Source organism: Pistacia vera, unplaced genomic scaffold (genome assembly GCF_008641045.1).
Source record: "Pistacia vera cultivar Batoury unplaced genomic scaffold, PisVer_v2 Contig288, whole genome shotgun sequence".
Lineage (NCBI taxonomy): Eukaryota > Viridiplantae > Streptophyta > Magnoliopsida > Sapindales > Anacardiaceae > Pistacia > Pistacia vera.
The window spans coordinates 649,717-670,593 of NW_022196099.1; the positions used below are offsets into that span (position 1 = coordinate 649,717).

Consider the following 20,877-nt stretch of genomic DNA (forward strand, 5'->3'; position numbering starts at 1 on the left):
TTAAAGATCCACTGAAATTTTAGAAGAATTAAATTTATCCCATCCATACGATGAAAAATTAGATTTTTTTTTATAGGCTGAATGACAATTTGACATCCATTATGGCAAAAGAATTTTTTTCTCCTCTGTTGTTGTTTTTTTTTTTTTTTTTTTTTCTTCTGGAGTTCTCTAAACTAACTTATGTACACCTCAACTAATTATTAGGTCTTGAAATTGTCGGCCAGATAGAGCCCCCAATGGCCACCCTTATTAGTGCCTAGAGGACTCAACTCAGAGCTCATAAATTTCATTTTGCTCTTTTACCATAAGGTCACCCAATGGTCAAAATTATCTTTAATTCGTCTTATTTCTATTTGCATACATAAATTAAGCTATACCATTATTTTCATTATTAAAGTTTATTAACTTCTAAAAAAATTTATTTTTTTGGATGAACTTTTTTGAATTTTTTTAATTATTTGATAATTTCTTAACTCGTTATTAATTGTTATTTTTTGTAATTAATTTAAATATTTATATAACTGAAATTTTGTGATAAAAAAATGGTGAAATATAAAATGAGATGGACAAATATAAGTTTGGAGGAACATGGGTGTTTCCGACAAAGGGGGGGAATGTCATTCACACTAGATTGGGGGACAAAATATTTTCCGGCATTGTTCATAAAATATTGGACTGACTGATGTACTTAAGTGAGAGGTGAAATTGGATTTTGATAAAATTCCAGAAACACTTTAAAGATGTCATAGTGTGAGTACCTTGTGCTAGTTGTAAGGTCGTTGAAGCTATTAACAGCTCTTCCCCGACGAGCTTTTAATATTCATATGTCCAAATGAATTCTCTGTTCCCACCTACATGCTCCCAAAATCACAAGTCTTCATGCATTTCTTCCCTTTATTAACACGCGCCCTGTCCTCCTTCATTTCCATGTCCATTCTCTTAAGGCAAGAAGAAATAAGAAGATCGAGTTTTTGAGTCGTTTCTGGAGATGGGTATCTTTTCATTGATAACTGGAAGGCCTGCTCAAGTGGTTTGGTTCAGCTTCGACTGCTGAACAAGTTACTCTGGGATTGATGCAAACCATCTTACTGTTATAATCACTGGTTAGTTTTATTTCTTTTTTAAACGTTATGGGTCTTTGTTTGTTTGTTCGTTATGGGCAATGGTAGCGTTATCGTGTGTGAATTTTGAGTTTGGATGCTTCTAGTTTCTTCTTCTTCTTGATTGATTTTATATTTTTCTAGCACGAGTTCTGCGCTAGTTTGGCCAGTCTGAGCTCTGTCAGTTTGGACTCTTGTTCACTAATTGGGATTCGTGGCATTATTTGTTTTGTTTTATTTGTCCCCATTTTTACTTTCCCTCCTCATTTCAACTGCTTTCATGGATTGATGTTAGTTCTTATCGTTTTCCAAACACCCTACGGCTCAGCTCACCCCAAACAAAAAGGAGATTCATTTCAATTTTTTGTTTGTTCCTTTCTATTAGCTTAAGAATAACTGATTTGAGTGCCTACTGATCTTCCTCAAGTCCTCGATGGCAGTTACTTTTTCTTTTCATTTTCTCTCGTCTCTGGGATTTCCTTTTCTCAATCTCAAAAGTGTGCAAATTTTTTTGTCATAGAAAGAGCTTCGTGCACGTAAGAACTCTGGTTGTATAGTGAACAAGGACATCAAACTTTGACTCAGATGAAGTCCAAAATATTATTGGACCACTCTTTATTTTAAGCTCACCTTTGCTTGTACAGAAGTAGAACTGTAGAAAGTTAAAAAGGGGGGTGGGTGTATTGATTTTAACTTTTATCAGAAACGTCCAGCTTGGAGGGTTCTTCATGAAATGAAACAAATTAAAACCTGTGTTCCCATCTGAAATCTGAGAAATACCTTTAAAAATTTGGGAAAAAGGTATGATTTATTTTGTTGTATGAATATTCTTAATGCAGGAGGAGCAGCAGGAATTGGTGTGGAGACTGCAAGAGTTTTGGCTCTCCGTGGAGCTCATGTATTATTGGTGCAAGGCATATGGAAGCTGCAAATGAAGCGAAACAGCTTATTCTAAATGAGATAAAACAGCTCGAGTGGATGTTCTGAAACTTGATCTTTGCTCAATTGCATCCATCAGAGAATTGTTCAGAACTTCAATGCTCTTGATCTTCCTCTCAACATCTTAATGTATTTTCTTCCCTTTTACTTTTGAATTTAATCATTTTTATTTTATTTCGATTTTACTGGAACAATAAAAACGTTGAATTGCTCTACAGAAACAATGCTGGAATTATGTTTTGCCCATACCTCTTTCTCAAGAAGGAATAGAAATGCAGTTTGCAACAAATCATCTTGGTAAGTTGCATGATTCTTGTTACTTTCCACGTGATTAAATTATTTCATTTGAACTCTTCTTTTCAGGTCATTTTCTCTTAACAAATCTCCTCCTGGACAAAATGAAGAACACTGCAAAAACCACTGGTATTGAAGGTAGGGTTGTAAATCTGTCATCAATAGCTCATCAGTACACCTACAAGGGTGGAATTCGATTTGAAAGATCAACGAAAAATCTGGGTATGTTACCTTAATCACTGATTATTCATAGCTTTTTATGCACAAATCTCTAAAGATCAGCTGATAATTAGTCTTCTCATTTTTGATTCAGTTACTCTGACAAAATGGCATATGGGCAATCCATTAGCAAACATATTACATGCCAATGAGCTCTCTCGTCGATTTCAGGTAATTATCCATTACTGATGCAGATAACTCAAAATTCTGTAAACAATTTTCTGAACCATAACTAACATGAATACAGGAAGAGGGCGCGAATATTACAGCAACTCGTTCACCCCGGGTTAATATGACGAATCTTTTTAAATATTCTGCCTTTCTGATGATATGTTCTATATCTCAGAAAGAAAACCATACTATATATGCGCAAATGGTGTTTTCATTCATTTTTTCTTATTTTATACCATTTTTTTGCAGAATTTTTAAAGTTCTTCTCCTTCTTCCTGGAAAAATGTACCTCAGGTAAATTTTGTGCATTTTGGCATTGGAAAAAGATGTATGGATTCAACCATTATTAAAACGTATTCATTGATTTCATCAGGGGGCAGCCACAACATCTATGTTGCTCTCCATCCAAATTTAAAAGGAGTGAGTGGAATTTTCGTGGATTGCAATGAAATGACACCAAGTCCACTTGCAGAGATGAAGTATTGGCAAGAAACTCTGGGAATTCAGTAATAAGTTGTACTTCAATTTCAAAAGCTTAAATAAATCATCAAATGCTCCCTCAGTCCAAATAAAAACTAGAAGCCTACTTATATATATATAAGGGATTGATGAATTACTATTGAAATATGCCTTTTCATTTTCGTATCATTTTTTTGTATGCACCATTTACATATTTATCATTTTTTTATTCTTTCTTTCCCATACCATGCAGCAAGCTCATTCAGAACGAAGAAATTACATTATGGTTAATTCTACCATAAACATAGTCCGACAAACCCTTTTTAATATCTTTCTCTCCACATAATTTAACAATTGGCAATTGGGTAGGCCGGAGGCACAGGACTCCATTGCCAACTGCTAGTTCTATTTGTGAGAAAAATTAATAAGAATTGTAATATACCATATCAAATCTAAATAAAGATTGCGAGCAAGTACGGCAATGGAATTGATGAAGAAAGTGATGGATTTCTGACAGCATAATTCTGTCGATTCACTCAAACCAATCTCATTTCATTGTATGGATGGAGCGTGGCATTTTCACATGTTGAACTAATTTTCAAATGCATCATTCAACGAAGTAGATGCAACGAGGATACCTTGATTGTACTCAAAACAAACAATTCGAAATGCCTCGACTTGTTTACAACAAAAATTAATACTTTATCATTGTTCATGTAAATTTGGAAATTTCTTCATTCATTGTGATAGTTTAAAGAATTATAATAACTAATTGCTGAGGTTTGATTAATTGATAGTATACAAAATTTATAATAATCAGACGGTGGACGCACCTTAATCAAGACGACTCCTGGTACTCAAACAATCCTAAGGCTCGCACAAGCCACGCGGAGCTGGCCACCACAACGGCCGCGAAAACGGGAGGAACAAACAAATCAAGTTTGGACCTTTTGAAAAGGTGAGCCGGAAGGCAGAGGAACTCTCCCGGCAGGTCTAACGGAACCCTAACGAAAGCGTCAGTATCACAGTCACGTGAAAAGGAAGAGGAGGGAGAGATAGCCCAAACAAAGCAGAGTTCAGGCCAAAAGGAAGAGACGGCAACTGCCGCAGTCAGGATGGTGGTCCACGTGGCAGCGTAGAGGAAGAGGGGCCATCGAGAGGTGAGTTTATGAAACAGGGAGTTAAAGAAAGAGAGAGACATGACGAATGAATAAAGCCAAGGAAAGGAAAGGAAAAAGAGTTTGATACCAGTTTCAATCAAATAGTTGAGACTGAGACGAGAGAAAGTAAATTATGAGTTTTTATTTATTAAGGGACCTAATTTTCAACAACGTACTTGAATGTATGGAGAAATGAATGAGTGAGTCAAGAATGTTAACTAAGGATAAGGACTAAGGAGCAATGGAATGACGTCCACTTGAGCTGATGAGAGGAAGAGAAGAGTTGCCTTTGTCTTTGCTTTTTGGTGGGTTGGGTATTGACTCTTGACAGGACAACAACTCCATGTCACCTAATATCCATCAGTTTGGTACCCTACTATATTGGTATTATTTTAAGGATAAAAATTAATTCACTATTTAATCTTATAAATTTTTTATCTTTGTTTAATAGTTTATAATTCATCGGTTCGTAAATAAATTGATAGGATCCATAACAAATAAGTAGTACTCATTTGAAAACTAACTAGTTAGAAACTATTATATCAGGATTATGAAAAAAAATTGTAAGATTGAATTATAAATATAATATTACCGTTATATAATTGTGAATTGTTGAGGAGTTGAGGGGTTAGAGTTAGATGGGATGACCATGGACCAAAACGATATCAAAAAATTCTATAAGAATAAAGATATTTAAGTTAAATTTCAGGGATAATATTTAATTTCCAAGTTAGACGGTAGACGTCAGATTGTTCGTCCTCAATCACCAAACTAAACCGTTCACGATAAACAAGTTGAATTTTGTAAAAAGGAACATTGGTCTAAATAGGTATGTTATAACTCAAAGCCGCTTAATAAACTTACCAAATATGAAATTATTATTGTTTTCGTCTCGATACTCTAATGAGAAATAAATATCCAAATATTTACAAATTTATGGGAGTAAAGTAATAGATTAATAAATGCTAATATTCTTAATAACATTCATCTTTATTAGAGGAATAGTTATTAGTTAGATGGTAGTATATATATATATATAATATCCAGACCAGTTTATGCGTATCTCAATAAATCTTAACGTCCATTAAATATCTTATAAGTTTAATATTCCAAGTAAACCATAAATATGACAGATAACTTTAAAGTAGTTTAAACCAAAAAAATTAATAAAATGAGCAAACCTTCTGCCAAGCTAATCTCTTGAGGTTAGTAGTAGATATTTTTAAAGTTGCTCCAAAATACTTTCTACCATAACGTTCCCAAACAAGAATTGCCAGCAACAGTTGGCCGGCATTTTCCTTCGGTTTTCAAAACTTTAATTTATTTTATATAATTTTTTATATGTTTTAATATTTTAAAAGAAAATAAAAAATTTAAATAAACTGAATTTTTTATTCTCTACTTGTACAGTTAAAGTTAACGGAAAAATTTGATGGGTGGGTAGGAAACTGTCGTTTTAAAACTTTTCAGGTGGAAACTTGTTGTAACCTTGGGTGGGAACTTGCCGTTCGCCCATAATAATTTAAGATCATATCCAAGTAAAGGGGTCAAAATTGATCAAGCCTCGGGGCTTCTCCATAGCGTACCAGCCAGACATCAGTTGAACCCGCAAGAATATTCGTGGCCTTGAAATTTTTGACTAAAAAAGAAAAATATTTACATTGGAGAAAGGGTTCGGATAGAGTAATGTCATTACAACAAATCCCACCGTATATTTGATATTATTTCTGAATAACCAAGTCTTAGTTCACATCCTCTACTGAAAGTATAATGACAAAGAACTTAAATAGGATTGTCAGAGCGACTAATTTACTTGGACGAACATTTTACGGAATGTAGATTTTCGACTGGATTGATTTTACAGGTAGCAACTACACAACACAGCGACGTATATGAGATGCATTCTTTAGGCAACATTCATTACATTTCAGCCTGCTAAATATCACAAACTGGAAGAGAAGAATACTTTTTCTACCTTAATAGTAAGAAAAAGAACCCCAACCAATGAGACACCGATTGCAGCAAGCATAATAACCAGCATAGTCTGCAAGGAGATGTATGGGGTTACAAAGAACACAATTGCAATGGAAGCACACTGCCAGACCTTCAGCTGTGCAAATGCTCCTTCCTGTTCCCAAACACAATATTTATTTCTGGTTAGAATTTCAAACCATAACGGTAAAACTTTATACAAATAACAGGGGAAAAAATAAAAAAATGGTGCAACATGTAGAGGATTCATTTTCATCAGAATAGAAAACCAATCACAAAATTATTAATAATTAGTTAAATGAGATTGAAAATCCATATGGGAAAATTCATGCAACTCTCACAGATAATTACCACCTCAAAAACACAAATGGAAGTCACTTTCCTCCATCTTGCAAGAATTGTAAAATATCCATCATAAAACAACCATCAAATCAAGTATTGGTCTTCTGTCTTTCATTCTTTTTGTTATTTGATAAGTAGCTAGTGTGAGCATAATAAAATATAAAATTATTTGGGTGCGACAAAATAGAAAGATTAAAGTTTATTTCAACATTACTAACTTTCCCTCAGGTGAAAAATATGAGGGTAGATAAGGGAACTTAAAATGTCAAACTCAACAAATGCTCGTCTTATAAAAATTGCATTAATTGGTACCGTATCATGCTTGAAGAGTATTCCAATCAAAGCACTGAGCTGTGTATTAAGCACTCCATCACCAATGCCCAATATAGCTGCCATGAGAAGTGGGTATATAATGCCAAGTATTCCACCTGTTACGCTGTACAAAAACAGGATAAAACCAGGAGTTGAAAAGATAGTAATACCCTCAATTACGCACTTGATAAATGCTTCACGTTCCACCAAAGTACAGGGCATAGGAGTAGATAACACAAACCTGTATTTTAGCAGAAGCCACAGGAATACAACAGCCTGAACCAAAGCTCCACCAAAAACTATGTAAGTGATTGATGAAAGACCAGAGGTAAGTTGACCAGCAGCCAGCGAACACTGAAAGAAGTTGCAAAAACAGGCTGACAGTGATTAGAAAAATAAAAAAGTACTTCCTAGGTCAGATCAGTTACTGGTGCTAGTTAACTTTTATTTTGGGAGCATTTTGCATAGAGCACTAATAGAGCTATACTAGTGTTTCTAAAATATGTCTCAATGAGAATTAAAATAAGTTACAAGTAAACAGTGGTTGTCATTTAACCATGTAAAAGCACCATTGCTCAAACAAAACACTTGAAGTTGCCACCACGCATAATCTCTTGGAAATAACACTTATTGAATGCATAAATAGAAGTATTGCTAAACTGATAAGCATCTGATACTAAATTCATAATCTAAAATGTTATTACAGAGAAGTCGGATATTAGCTCTCTTGTAATTTCTTTATAATACTGGTGAGTGAGAAGGTTAAGTTTTAATATTCCAAAATCCAAGCATGCAGACATCCGACTGTAGAAAATAAAAAAAATGCCCTTGATAATTTAACAAATGCGAATTGCCAAGTTACTTCAGTTGGATGAGATTATGAAAAATTACTTATTTCTGCTTCTCTTACTTACCAATGCATCAAAAGCTCCATACATTGCCATTGCACCACCCACACCAGGCGCACCAAGTGTTGGAGTTACAATCTCCTTGGTAAATTCAGCCCTTCAAATTGAGGAGAAAAAAAAAATGACCCACTGATAAAGGAAACTGAAATACTAAGTGCAGACCAGAAACATTAACATTTCACGGAAATAGCTACTAGACAGTAGCATATGAAGTTCATCAAGAATTACCATACAAATGCTTGTTGCAATCCTGAATATGCAATAAGGGGAATGATCAGGATCATCTTTATGTCAAATAGAGGAGCGATGACCGACTTTGACAAAGATACTACATAAGAATAAAAGTTAACAGAAGCATCTGCTGATCCCTTTTCTCCTTTACCATCATCTTTACTTAAGAAGCACATAAGGATAGTGCCTAATGTCATACTGATAAGGAACACAATGAACAGTAAAGTTGTCCCACTGGTAGTTCCCCCCTGCAATGATGTGAAAGGAAATGAAGTGAGAAGTTTCTTATTTATGAGATTAATGTGTCCATGTCACTAGTGCTATCTTTTGGACAATTAGAAGACATGAAATCCAAGAAATCAAAATTTTCTAGTCAAGAAAAAATCAGTCTTGATCAAGAAGGTCAGATGTGGTTAGTAAAAATTAACAGTCTTAGTATGCAAATGTTTTAATGCTTTAATGATTTCTCAGTAAACCACTTGGAACAACATCTCCTTCTCCCAAAAATTAAAAACTAATAGAAACGGAAAAAATATAAAGGGAAAGAAAAACTACATTTTCACATAACGAGATAATATCATCTCATCAAGCCCATCCAGGGAAAACAACCAAGATGTCTTATATGTACTTAATATCAACCAATAGATCTATTGTGTGTGCTATTTTCTGTACCAAGTTTAAAACAATTATTTCATCATTGCTTCCAACAAGAATAACAAGCATTGCTTTTAAACAAAAACATATATTAGCCAAAAAATAAGCCAGCTAAAATGAATTTAATTTCATGGTCTCATATTTTATACTGAAATTACAAAGACCTTTAAACAAAGTTACCACCAACATTCAAATAGGCACAGTCTTTAATACCAATCTGAGGATATTAGGTAGAAAATATCTGGTAGGTTGAGACTTATCTACAAAATTATGAACTGTTTCCACCAACATCATACCTTATTTGTTGAGCTAAGCTAACAGTGAATGCCAGTCAACTAGCTTTCTTAGAAGAAAATAGCCAACTGTTATACAATTATGATAAACAATTTCCTCCATTACAGTTCCCAAATCAAACTGGAAAGTCCAATCCAACCTAAGCTGTAGAATAGGGTATTATGCCCTTCAAAGTAATTGCCTAGAAGATGTCACTACAGCAAATAAATTGATGGCAAGATCTATTATTAATGACACTAAACAAAGACTTTAAACATATATTAGGGTCAACCATAAATATCCAGCTTCTTGGCCATTCCACCTAATCCAGAGCAACATAAGTAAATTGGCCTCCACTACCTTACTCTGGATATAATTCTTCGGATACATAGTCAAAAAGATAGCCCAAGCGTCTAAGAAAACTCATTCCATTAACCCTACCTAGCTTGTATATCTTTTTAACTAAGATCTTAATTATACAAAAGTAAAATTATGTACTTGATTATTATTGAAAGACTTGTTGAAGATATTAATTCTATCTCAAAAATTGATTCTAATATTTCCTTTGTTCTCTTTTACTTACAGAATTCTATTTGATATCTAATTTGAACCCAGAGGAAATACAAGCATATTACACATACACATCCCACCATTAGCTATTTGATGGAAGGGTAAGGAATTATAAATGATCAAAATAAACATGACAAGTTAATTGTAAAATTTGAGTTGACAAGCATTCAAACCAAAGTCCAAGTACAAGGGAGCCTCATACCGTTCCATTCCTCAGCAATGCAAGTGAGATAAGATTCCCAACTAACTGCAAAATTTGAGTTGGGGGTCGCCATAGTATTAATATTGGGAATACCAAAATAACAAGCAAAACTCATCCAAAAGTAAAAAAGAAATTGTTCTATTAAACTAGCATATAATTCGACTTGTAACAAATAATTCAAAAGGTGCACCTGGTGGCTGGCAAATACTCCCCAGAATTCTCCATTGAATTTGCCAATTATAGTTCCTTCATGCAAGTTGTGATCTCTTGCATGACTGCGTGCAGTGGAAGTGAGGTATGTCCCCTAACGAGCCATAATGAGGTTAACAAAGACGCTGTATAAGTAATTTTACATCAAATATCATAATTCAAAAGACACTTTTGCACCTGTCCAACCCATATTATTGAAGCAGCAAAGCCAAGATACACAGAAGCTGGCACCATTGTATACCTAGAGAAAATATAGCACAAAATTAAAACTAGAGTGAAATTCAATAAAAGCCAGAAATTTATGAGCTTCAACAACATGAATTAGTGATTACCATGACGGCTTCAAATTCGCAGCAACGAACAACCAGTAACCAGTCGTCCCAAGAACGATAGCATTCTTCGAACCCAATAGTCGAACCACCAAGGACGAAAATAATGAGAAAAATGTGAATGAGAGGTACAATATCCCAAGCGAAATCGTCCCCAAATTCCCTTCCTAAAACAAAATTCAAACTCAAAACCATAAATAAAACAGCAAAATATTTCTATGAAACGGAAGGAATTTTTTAAAAACTGTTAAAATTAGCAGCAACTCACAGTGTTAACAGTTGTCTCCAAATTCTGAGCAGCTCCATAAGCGAGAAATATCAACAGAAACGCACAGCTTAAGATATGAACATCTCGCGTGTGGTTCTTTGGAGTTCGAATTAGCAAGCTATCAACAACGAGTGGATTCTCTTCATCGCGAGAATCCATTGCTTCAAGATTCGAAATTCAAGTGATCGTGAAAGTGCTACATAAAGTAGAGAAACGAGAGAAAGTCCAAACAAGTGAGGTCAATAGAGCAAAAGCGCCGGCTGGAATCTTGTGAATTAGAAGACATACGAAATAGTGTTAAGAGTGACTAAAATATCCGGTAGGACCGCGAAGAGGCCTGCTTGGTTGCTGAGAAAATAAAAAAGTAGGTGGATCCTGAATGATTCTATTGTTTTCCTACGGATTCGCGGTATCAAATGGGGGTTGGAAGAGAGCGAAGACTTTCGAATTAATCGAAGCAACAGGCGGTTATATGAGAAGAACGAAAACGACAACAGAGGATGACCGTTTTGTCTATAAATAAAAGGAAATTATTGTTGGCTCAAGCATTATCTTGTATTGTATGATCGTTGATTCTCTTTGGATTATGGACCTTAATACCTTATGGCTGGTACCACTTTACAGTTTATAGGAGAGTAAACGACTTTTTCCCACCCAAGGTTTGCCTTAATGACCCTTTCCCACCCAAAAATTTTCAAAATACCATTTTCTCACCAAAAATTAATATTCTGTTATTACCTAAAGCCGATTTCAGCCAACTCTAGTGGCAAAAAGTCTCCCCGTCACCACCATTTGAACCTCAGATCTATTTTCTACAAAACCCCACCTGATTTCTCACCGATTGTCAGCTACTGCAAAACTAGGATTTCTTGTTCTTAGCTGATTTCGGTAACGAATATCCAATCGGTCACCACCATCGATCCACTAGCCTCCACTCTACAAAACCTCTCTTACCTTGGCTCATGATAGCTCGACGAACGCCGACTGAAAAAGTGATATGTATTTTGGGTATTAACGAAATATAAATTTTAGTTGGGAAAGTGGTACTTTTGAAACTTTTTGGGTGGAAAAGTGTTATAAAGGCAAACCTTGGGTGGGAAAAAGTTGTTTACTCTTTATACGATTTTCTTATGTCATTTGTTCAATAATTTACTTTTGATTATACATAAAGTTTGCGTATAAATTAAGAAAATGAATGATATTATTATATGATTTATACCATTTTAATAATAGAGAATAATATTCTTTTGTATATTGTTTCCCTTTTTTTTTTTTTTTAATAATCGAGAGTGCTAGACCACTTTACGCTACCTCAATTAATCTCTCCGATCGGGAATTATTAGCCGAATAAAAATTCTAGTGGTTACCCTATTAGCATCCGAGTAGGATTTGAACTCAAATCTCTTGGGTAATACATTCTTTGTATATTAAATCATACAAACCCAACCAAAAATCTAATAAGTTCTTTGATTTTTTTTATTCAGATTTGAAATATCTAATTATTATTGTATTTGCAGTATAAAAAAAGGTTGTAGAAAAGAAAAGGATAGAAATTTTGCTCACGCCAAAGAAAAGGATAATTATTAGAAAATGGAATCTTTATTTATATATTTTTTTGTAATTTTCTAGTATGGAGAGGCGGATGTAGCAAAGTGGTATACCCTCTAAGTTAATATACTGTAGTATGTAAATTCTATTAATAGTTTCTCGGATATATTGACATTTCATTATAATTAAATTATTCTATTGATTTATAGCTATTTGAGTTATAAACGGAGTGTATTTAACTTATTAAAGGCACTCAAATTTCAAATTGTCATTTTTTATAATCTAACCGTTGTTTATTTTAGTCATCAATAATTAAATTTTGAATATATAAACATTTGAAAAAAAATGAAAACTGTTACTCGACCCCTTTCTATTTGATGACTTGGTACTAGTAAATCAAATTATGATATATTAATTTATAAAAATTGAATTACTGAAATCGTATATGATATGCTTTGCTTTTAAATAATAAAATTTTTTTAAGAAAGAAATACTTGTAGATTATTTCAAAAGTAACCGTGGGTTATATATATATATATATATATCTCCAATAATTGACAAATGAAATGGGTGATTTTAGTTTGGAAATTTTTACCCTATCCCAGTATTCTACTAATCTTACTGAACAGGAGTTGATAAATGGCAGACCCACATGCTAAATCATGCTCCTTTAGTACACTTTTCTTAATCCTATTATATTTTGATAAGATTTAATCAAATAGATAAAATTCTAAGCATATGTTTGATACATTTTTTTTAAATATTTAGATCCCCCCCCCCCGCCCCCCCCCCCCCCCCCCCGGAAAAAGAAAAAAAGTTGATAAATTAATAAAAACACCCCTACCCACCCAAATGATTGCTGGCAACCGACCACCACCGCTAGACGATAGCCGAAAGTCATCGGAATGGCACACGACCAACCAACCATTTTTTGCCAGTACAACCAAAGATCTGGATCTGTCCATCGTTTGGCCGTATATCTAGCCGTTTCCAGCCAGATCTATGGTAGATATGGCTAGAAACGGATAGATTAGCATACGATCGGACAAATCCAACCTATCTTGCATCGTTTCGGCAGTCGACGATGGTAACAACAACAGTTGGTGGCTGACAGTGGTTGCTGACAGGCGACTATTAATTAGGTGAGTAAGTGTGTTTTTGTCAATTTATAAACTTATATTTAGAGAGGTAATTGTTAAATGTTTTGAGTTGAATAAAATCAAATTTGATTTTGATTTTGAACAATATTAAAATTGTTATGCCTGGAAAAGTAGGGTTGACGCAAAACCCAGTTAGCATAAATGGTCTGAGTCTAGGCAGGTCCTACAGTCATTCAGGAACAGCCACGTCACATGCTGGCGTGAGCAGCATGCTTCTGTCAGTGCAATGGGTGCGCACCAGACTGACGTGAGGCTGGAGGCCGTCCACGTATCCAATCCCTGCATGAAACTAGGAAATCGTGCGAGTAGGTGAATAACGAGACGCAAAGAAGGATTTGCACGGTACCTGACCCCTTTTTACGAATTCAATAATCATTACCTCAATGTATCTCACTATAAATAGAGAGCTTCTCTCCCGTTTGTGGGATTCGCTCATTTTTACTCTTGATTAGTTATCTTCTCTCTGTAATAGCTTATTCTCTCTCTCTCATCTGTGTTCTCAACACTCTAAAGTCAGCTCGCTAAGTCGCGACCTGATCCTTCAAATATCAATACAATATCAGTGAACGTAGGATTCGTTTGTTTAAACATCCGAACCACTTTAAACGTTGTCTTTTCACCATTTATATTCTCGATCTCTTATTCATGTGTGTCTTCTGAGCCAGTTCAGCACTTCACACGTGCGTGTAGTTAGTGTTAAAATCACACATCAACAAAAACAAACACGTTTTTCACTTTTTAGGATATGATAGGGTTGAAAAAGTTAAACAAACAAGAGGCATGTTATCTTCTTCTCTCACTTTTAACTGGAACAATTAAGGAATTCCTCGACGAAAAACCTATCTGAGTTCGTGGCAAACATAAACTGTAATTTAATCATTTATGGTTAACTCCTTTTAGGCCATTCACTTTGAACAGAGATGCACAAGAAAACTTAACAAGAATAAGAAAAAAGAAGCAATCTGGGATTAAATAATATACAGATCAACTTAACATTGTAATCACAAAATCATGTCTAAGCTAGTATTACCTATTGGTAGAAATTGACACAAGCATCGAGAGTTGAATGCTACAAGAAAACATTACCATAACGTGCAGATCATGGCCATCCACAGCGTACTACACCATCCTCAAAAATCTTCTCGCCTTCATTACATCCACACTACAATATTTTCTGGATTGGAGAGTTGTCATTGAAGGAATTTCCAAACTCAACTTCATATAAGCAACCAAGAAAATCTGACTTCTATGTTCCCCACTAGTATGTCATTGCATTATCAATTTTTCGTCATCTTGACCAATAAGCTTTCCTGGGATTTCGGCTATCCAAGATGTCGCCAAAGGTGCCCAATGCATCTTTAAATTTCTGAATTTTAAGAAAGCCCCTTATCATTGAAGCTTCACTGGCTGAGAACTTGGCTTTATCCATTACCATATCAATGAGTTTAACCAGAGTATCCTCCATTGATAATGAACAAAGTCCTTCAGCCAACATATAAAATGATGAGAACTCAGGCAGAAATCCTTTCTCTAACATCTCCACCACGAAATCAACAGCTTCTGAAATTGGTCCACCACCACTACATAACCCACGGAAAACAAACTTATATGTTACAGCATCTGGAGGATCACCTTTCTCCATCATTTCTCTAAAAAGCCTCATAGCTTCGGTTGTTCTTTTTCGTTTAAAAAGAGCTTGAATTACTGGATTATAAGCATGTGGGGTCAAAACAATTCCTTTAATCTGAATTGACCTCAGGAGCTTACTCGCAACCTCAACTCTACCAGCCTTACACAACCCCCCAATTAAGGTTCCATACGTAACAATATCTGGTTCACACCCATTTGAAGTCATAGTTTGGACAATATCTGCTGCCTTTTTTATGTCCCCCGCCCGACAAAAGTATGTAAGAAGGGAATTATAAGTGAACTTGTCAGGTTTTAACCCTTCCATTATCATCTGGTCCATGAGCTGAGCGGCATCCTCCACCCTTCTGATCTTACAAAGACCATCAATAAGGGTATTGTAGGTCACGGAATTTCTTGAAATCCCTTGAAGTTCCATCTCATCAAAGATCTCCTCTGCTTCTTCAATCTTTTTGAGTTTGCAGAACCCATCGATCAAAGTATTATATGTTACCACATTCCTTGCACAGCCTCTTGATTCCATTTCTTTCAACAGTCTCAAAGCGTCCTCTACCTTCCCTCTGGAACAAAGGCTGTCTATCAACATGTTATAAGTAAACTCATCAGGTTGACACACTTTATTTTTCATCTCCTCAAACAATTCCATTGCAACATTAAAGTTACTGGTCAAGCAAAGACCTTGTATAAGAGAATTGAATGTACAAACATCAGGCAAAATTCCCTTGCTTGTGAGAAAACGAGCTAGTTCCGTAGCCTCTTCAACTTGATTCTCTTTACACAAGGTACTAATCAAAGTATTATAAGTAACAGTGTTAGGTGAACAATCCCTTATAATCATCTGATTGAGAATTTCCACCGCCTCCTCAATTTCCCCCAACTTACACAATCCAGAAATCAATGCATTATAGGTAAAAATATCTGGATCAAACCCTTCTTGAAGCATCACATCCATGATCTCCAGCGCGTGCTTCACATGTCCTGCTTTGGACAAACCATTCACCAATGTATTGAACGTGTATTGATCAGGATAAAATCCGTCTTTCGTCATCTCTTCTATAAAACTCAAGGCATCATCTACCCTACCCTCTTTGCACAACCCATGAACTAAAACATTCACAGTCACATTAGTCACCTGGCACCCAGTTTCAACCATATGCTCTTTAATTCTCAATGCAGCATTTATGTTACCCTCCTCAATAAACCCTTGCATTAAGGTTGTAAACGTTTTCTCATCCGGAGCCAAACCATAGCCCGGCATCTCTTCCATCATCAACGTTGCAGGCCTAATTTGATGTGCTCTACACAAAGCCTTAATCAATATATTAAATGTGGAAACATCTGGTTTAATTCCTCTACTAGTCATATCAGAATGTGCAGTTTCAACTAATTTCAACTTATTCCCATCAACAAGAACATTCAATAAGAAATTATAGAAATGAGTGTCGGGTACCAATCCAAATTCTTGCTGCATCAACGGGGTTACTCCTAAAATTTCATCGTATAAATCAAACTTGGCGTAACTCTCAATAAAAATCAAGAAAGTACCTGGGTTAATTTGACAGCCAGAGGCCTTGATTTCTTCTAGAATCCGAGTCATGGAATCGAAAGAACCGACCTTTCCGAGTTTGGAAAGAATTTCTTCGTAGACTGACAAGGTGGGTGTGAAACTGGGCTGCTTTAAGGCCCAACTGAACAAGCGAAGTGCGGAGGATTCGTCACGTTGACGACGGAGGGTGTCGAGGAGCTGAGATGAAGTGAAATTGGGAGGGAGTTGGTGGGGGGAAGTGGAGAGAGAAGTGGCGGTGAGTGGTTGGTGGTGTTGTTGTGTAGAGGCAAAAGAGATGATGGGTTTGTGAGAGAAAGAGAGTAGTGGTTGTGGATGAGGCCAAGGGTAACATTTCAGACAAGAAGAGAATGACATTTTGTAAGCTTTCAGCTTTGAAGTGAGCTACGGCTAGACAGAGTTGGAGCTTTTTGCGGTCATTTTTTTGGGTTTCTGGTTCTGCAAATTTAATCCTCAACAGACGCATAGACAAATCGCGGAAGACGTTGCGCAGCTCAGCTATACTCAAAACGCACCGTTTTGTTTCCGAATTTGTGATAGATAACGCATTATCGTAGACCAGTTGTATAACCAGGCCCAATATATTGAGTCCAAGTGTCAGCAATTGATCTTCACCCGTAAAGTACTTATTAATGACAATAAAAGAGAAATTACTGCAATATAAGTGGCCTCTAATTTGTGAATATATGGGTCAAAATTATCAGATCAGATTGGGAATGTAGGACGAGAGAAATCAATTTTCAGGAACGCCAATCTCAAATTGGATCTTTTTTATTTTTATTATTTTTTTTTTTTTTTTTTTATGTTTGGGAGGGTTCGATTCAGCTTGTGCATACCTCTACTAATCTTCCAAGACCCTGAAATTATCGATAGAGTAATAGTCCTAGTAAGGGACTTGAGAGAACTTAAACTTATGAGCTCATAGAATCTTATTTTACTCTTTTATCATCAAACCACACCAGTGATGGCTCTCAAATTGGATCTTGATGTGTGGTTAAATTCTAAATAGTTACGGGTGCTCCATTTGTTTTAATATTTTTACACTATCCTATTCCTATAATTCTGAAAATATACGTTTGTTTTCCTATTCTGAAAATCATATTCTATTTTATTCAATAACTTTTAAACTCATAGGTTTGTTAATTTAACTAAACACCCCCCAAAAAAAGTTTAAAAATTGACAAAAACACCCCTACTCACCTTCATTTGTCAGATTCCGACCACCACCCCTGGAAGGTGACCGAAATTTGGTATAATGGTGCACTACTGGCTGGATCTGGCTGGCAGTGCACCGATATAGTCTTTTCTGGCCAGATCCACCATGGATCTGTTCGAAAAATGCCAGATTGACGGCTAGATCTTTGGCCATAACTAGTCATCAACGACAGCCAAGATATGCCCATCGTTGACCATCAATGACGGCCATACCTTTGGTCGTCGTTAACGACCTAACGCAACTAGATCTAACCGTCAATGGTCAAATCTAGCCATAGATCTGACATTTTCCAACCAAATCCACGATGGATTTAGCTAGAAAAAGTCATCTTAGCGCACGACTGACCAAATCTAATTGGTTGTGAGTCGATACGACGACTCTGGCCACCCTCCAACGGTGGCGACCGACAGCCGGTAATTAATGAGTGAGTGAGGTGTTTTTGTAATTTTTAATATTTTTGTTATAAGGGTGTTTAGTAAATTAACAAACCTATAAAATGTTTTTGTAATTTTCAAATCCTACCTCCTTATTACTTACTTTTTCAAAAATACTATCCAAAATATTAAAACAAACACACCCGTATATACGGCATAAACAATACTTCCAATTCACGTCTATATCTTTATATATTTGGATAACTGATTTTGGCAGACCATCTGAGTAGACCATATTTCGTCTAACTTCACAATAATGCAATGACCAAATAAAGTGTTAAAGACAGATTATAGTACTACAAAAGATCTCAGCATTTTAAGGCATGGCATGTAGTTGTATGAGCTATATCCCAACATTAAAACTATCAAAAGCAACCAACATGGTTGCACCGCGACTCGCCCATGAATAGAAGTTCAATAAAGAAACATTTTCTTACTCAGATTGCCAAGCTGAAGCCTGAACAACGGAAAAGATTACTTTATGTTGTGTGCATTAAAGAATAGATATTGATCTCAACGGCAACATTGCCGTTTGCCCCTCACCTAATTTAATTTTGGCGAGCAAGCATCCTGCTTCATTTAAATTCTAGCGATCTTTCACCAACATCATTAAAAAAATTCAGTATATTAACGATCATCAATTTGCTTATAATAATGTTTACAATAACCAATATCAACTTACTCCAAATATCAGTCTAAAACAGTACAAAACAAGCCAGTCAATCAACAAACAGAAGTTATAAAGCATGCCCCTTCAACATTACAAAGTAAAATAACAAGGGTCAAATATTAAAATTTCAAAACGAACTAAAGGTGAGACGACTAACCTCTCACAAACAGAACAGTTACATATTAGCTTGTAGAGATCATACTACAAGAAGACACCAAAACACATAGGTTCTACAAATAACAACTCACAAGATATACCAGAAACCAGAGATGCATATTCAAGATGAATAAAAGACTAATGGCAGAACTTGGAAACTGATAACATGATTATCCAAGTTCACCATCCCACAAAATATAAACATTTCACTCGAGTAAAGAAGATCGAACAGAGGAACTTCCTCATTGTAAGGCCATTCAAATTCAGTTGGCACGGCTTCTAATGACATCAAGACCCATCTCAGTTGGATCGGTTGCTTGCAACTCTACCTGAATGCCATCAAGTTCTCTCTTAAATCTGTCTTTGGAGCTTGCATAAATCATCTTGCTTCTGACCCTTGACGTATCAGGGGACCTTCAAAGAAGTGAAACCCGATAAATAAAAAAAGAACAGCTAGATGAAAAGAACGTGTAAATACAGGGAAACTAACATTACCATGCAATAAAGAAGATCCTGCTTTTCTGAACATTCTCTGGTGTGAGAAAATCAAAATCATAGACAGCATAACGGCATTCATCAGCTGGAAGGGATGCAGTGAAATCCTCATAGCTTTGAGTTGGCTCACCAAGCTTCTCCACAATAACTTGCTTCTGTTTCTCCTCGATCTTGAAAACTATGAACCTATGGGTTCTTTTTGTCTTGAGCTCCAGAAACTTTAACTTGCAGTCATCATGCACAGCCATACCAGACGCTGCATTGGCCTGGAGTAGCACAAAATCTAAAGTCAACTCATGTCTTACTTTAAGTCATAAATATCTTTAACTGATGTTCAAAATCACTATAAGCATGATAAATCACACACAACATTATGCATCTTATAGAGTTTTCCCCCGAGATTGAAACCTCAAATGAGATCAATTAAGCAAAAAAACTATACTAAATTGTATAATTTTTATTTTTGCTTTTAAGTTTTCCTCCACGTGGGCTCTCTTTTTCCTCCTCCTATTTCCAAACAGTTAAAACAATCCTATCTTGTTAAATTAGGCATGCACGAACTCACAGGTACTGAGACAAACACATCAAATAGCCGAACAAATCAGATCCAAAAATTACAAATTCATAAAAACCTCAGATGAATTTCAAAGCCAGAAAAATCAATTAAATCAACAGATCGATAATATCTCAATCACTTAAATAAATAAAAATTAATTTAAAATCCATTTAATCATACGATGTTGGCAACAACTAATCATGAGTCACAGGTTTATTCCACATAAAATCAAGATCAAACCAGATCTACAAGCTAACAAACCAAAAATAACGAGCTGGCAGACCATAATTTCCCTCCAATTTATTAAATCACAAAAAATAGATAATACAAAATATGTTTAAAAATCAGATCCAACAATAACCAACTCAAAATAGTCTAGCAATCCACTTGGATTTGACTAATACACTAACCAAAGAATTTAGCAAAACTGAAAGCTAATTAGTATAATAAAAAAGAAAAAGAAAAAACTAACCATTTTTCGGATTCTTTTTTAGGGAAAATAAGAGAGAAGACGATCGCCTTTAAAGAGAGAGAAAATTTAGAGAACCGAAGGTCTCCTCCGATGACGAGGGCTAAGCAGCAATGTTGAGGCAGCTTATATGGGTTAAGTCTCGGAGAGGAAAAATATCCTGGGATTATTGTATCTAGATTTGCGTGTGAGTAAAAGTAGTAAAATCGCGTGGTGCCACGTCGTGTACGGTTGATAGAAGGCACTTTCTATCAATACCACACTAAAGAGGAAAGAGTTTTTTAGCTTTAAAGAACGCGACGGCTTCGACGCTTCGCTCTTCTCTTCTG

General features: G+C 35.5%; 4 protein-coding genes and 1 pseudogene across 4 annotated transcripts; 1 reads left to right on the forward strand and 4 right to left on the reverse strand.

The window, feature by feature from the left end:
• The first annotated feature begins 988 nt into the window (after positions 1 to 988).
• On the forward strand, positions 989 to 3,585 carry LOC116134419 (annotated as a pseudogene).
• Positions 3,586 to 3,881: 296 nt separating this feature from the next.
• On the reverse strand, positions 3,882 to 4,487 carry LOC116134450. Its single transcript, XM_031420129.1, has one exon. It carries the CDS (start codon positions 4,381 to 4,383, stop codon positions 4,021 to 4,023), a length of 363 nt encoding a protein of 120 aa, XP_031275989.1. The 5' UTR covers positions 4,384 to 4,487; the 3' UTR covers positions 3,882 to 4,020.
• A 1,547-nt stretch (positions 4,488 to 6,034) lies between these two features.
• Positions 6,035 to 11,196, reverse strand: LOC116134427 (UNC93-like protein 3). The gene is made up of 10 exons (XM_031420102.1): positions 10,634 to 11,196; positions 10,369 to 10,532; positions 10,214 to 10,277; positions 10,017 to 10,130; positions 9,827 to 9,871; positions 8,125 to 8,375; positions 7,903 to 7,993; positions 7,230 to 7,342; positions 6,989 to 7,112; positions 6,035 to 6,470 (listed from the first exon to the last, which is right to left on the reverse strand). Exons 1-10 carry the CDS (start codon positions 10,790 to 10,792, stop codon positions 6,285 to 6,287), a joined length of 1,311 nt encoding a protein of 436 aa, XP_031275962.1. The 5' UTR covers positions 10,793 to 11,196; the 3' UTR covers positions 6,035 to 6,284.
• A 3,131-nt stretch (positions 11,197 to 14,327) lies between these two features.
• On the reverse strand, positions 14,328 to 17,003 carry LOC116134451 (pentatricopeptide repeat-containing protein At3g53700, chloroplastic-like). Its single transcript, XM_031420130.1, has one exon. It carries the CDS (start codon positions 16,907 to 16,909, stop codon positions 14,630 to 14,632), a length of 2,280 nt encoding a protein of 759 aa, XP_031275990.1. The 5' UTR covers positions 16,910 to 17,003; the 3' UTR covers positions 14,328 to 14,629.
• Positions 17,004 to 18,939: 1,936 nt separating this feature from the next.
• LOC116134436 (actin-depolymerizing factor 2-like) lies at positions 18,940 to 19,809 on the reverse strand. Its single transcript, XM_031420113.1, has 2 exons — positions 19,524 to 19,809; positions 18,940 to 19,442 (listed from the first exon to the last, which is right to left on the reverse strand). The coding sequence occupies exons 1-2, from the start codon at positions 19,769 to 19,771 to the stop codon at positions 19,292 to 19,294; spliced, it is 399 nt and encodes a 132-aa protein (XP_031275973.1). The 5' UTR covers positions 19,772 to 19,809; the 3' UTR covers positions 18,940 to 19,291.
• Positions 19,810 to 20,877: the final 1,068 nt, after the last annotated feature.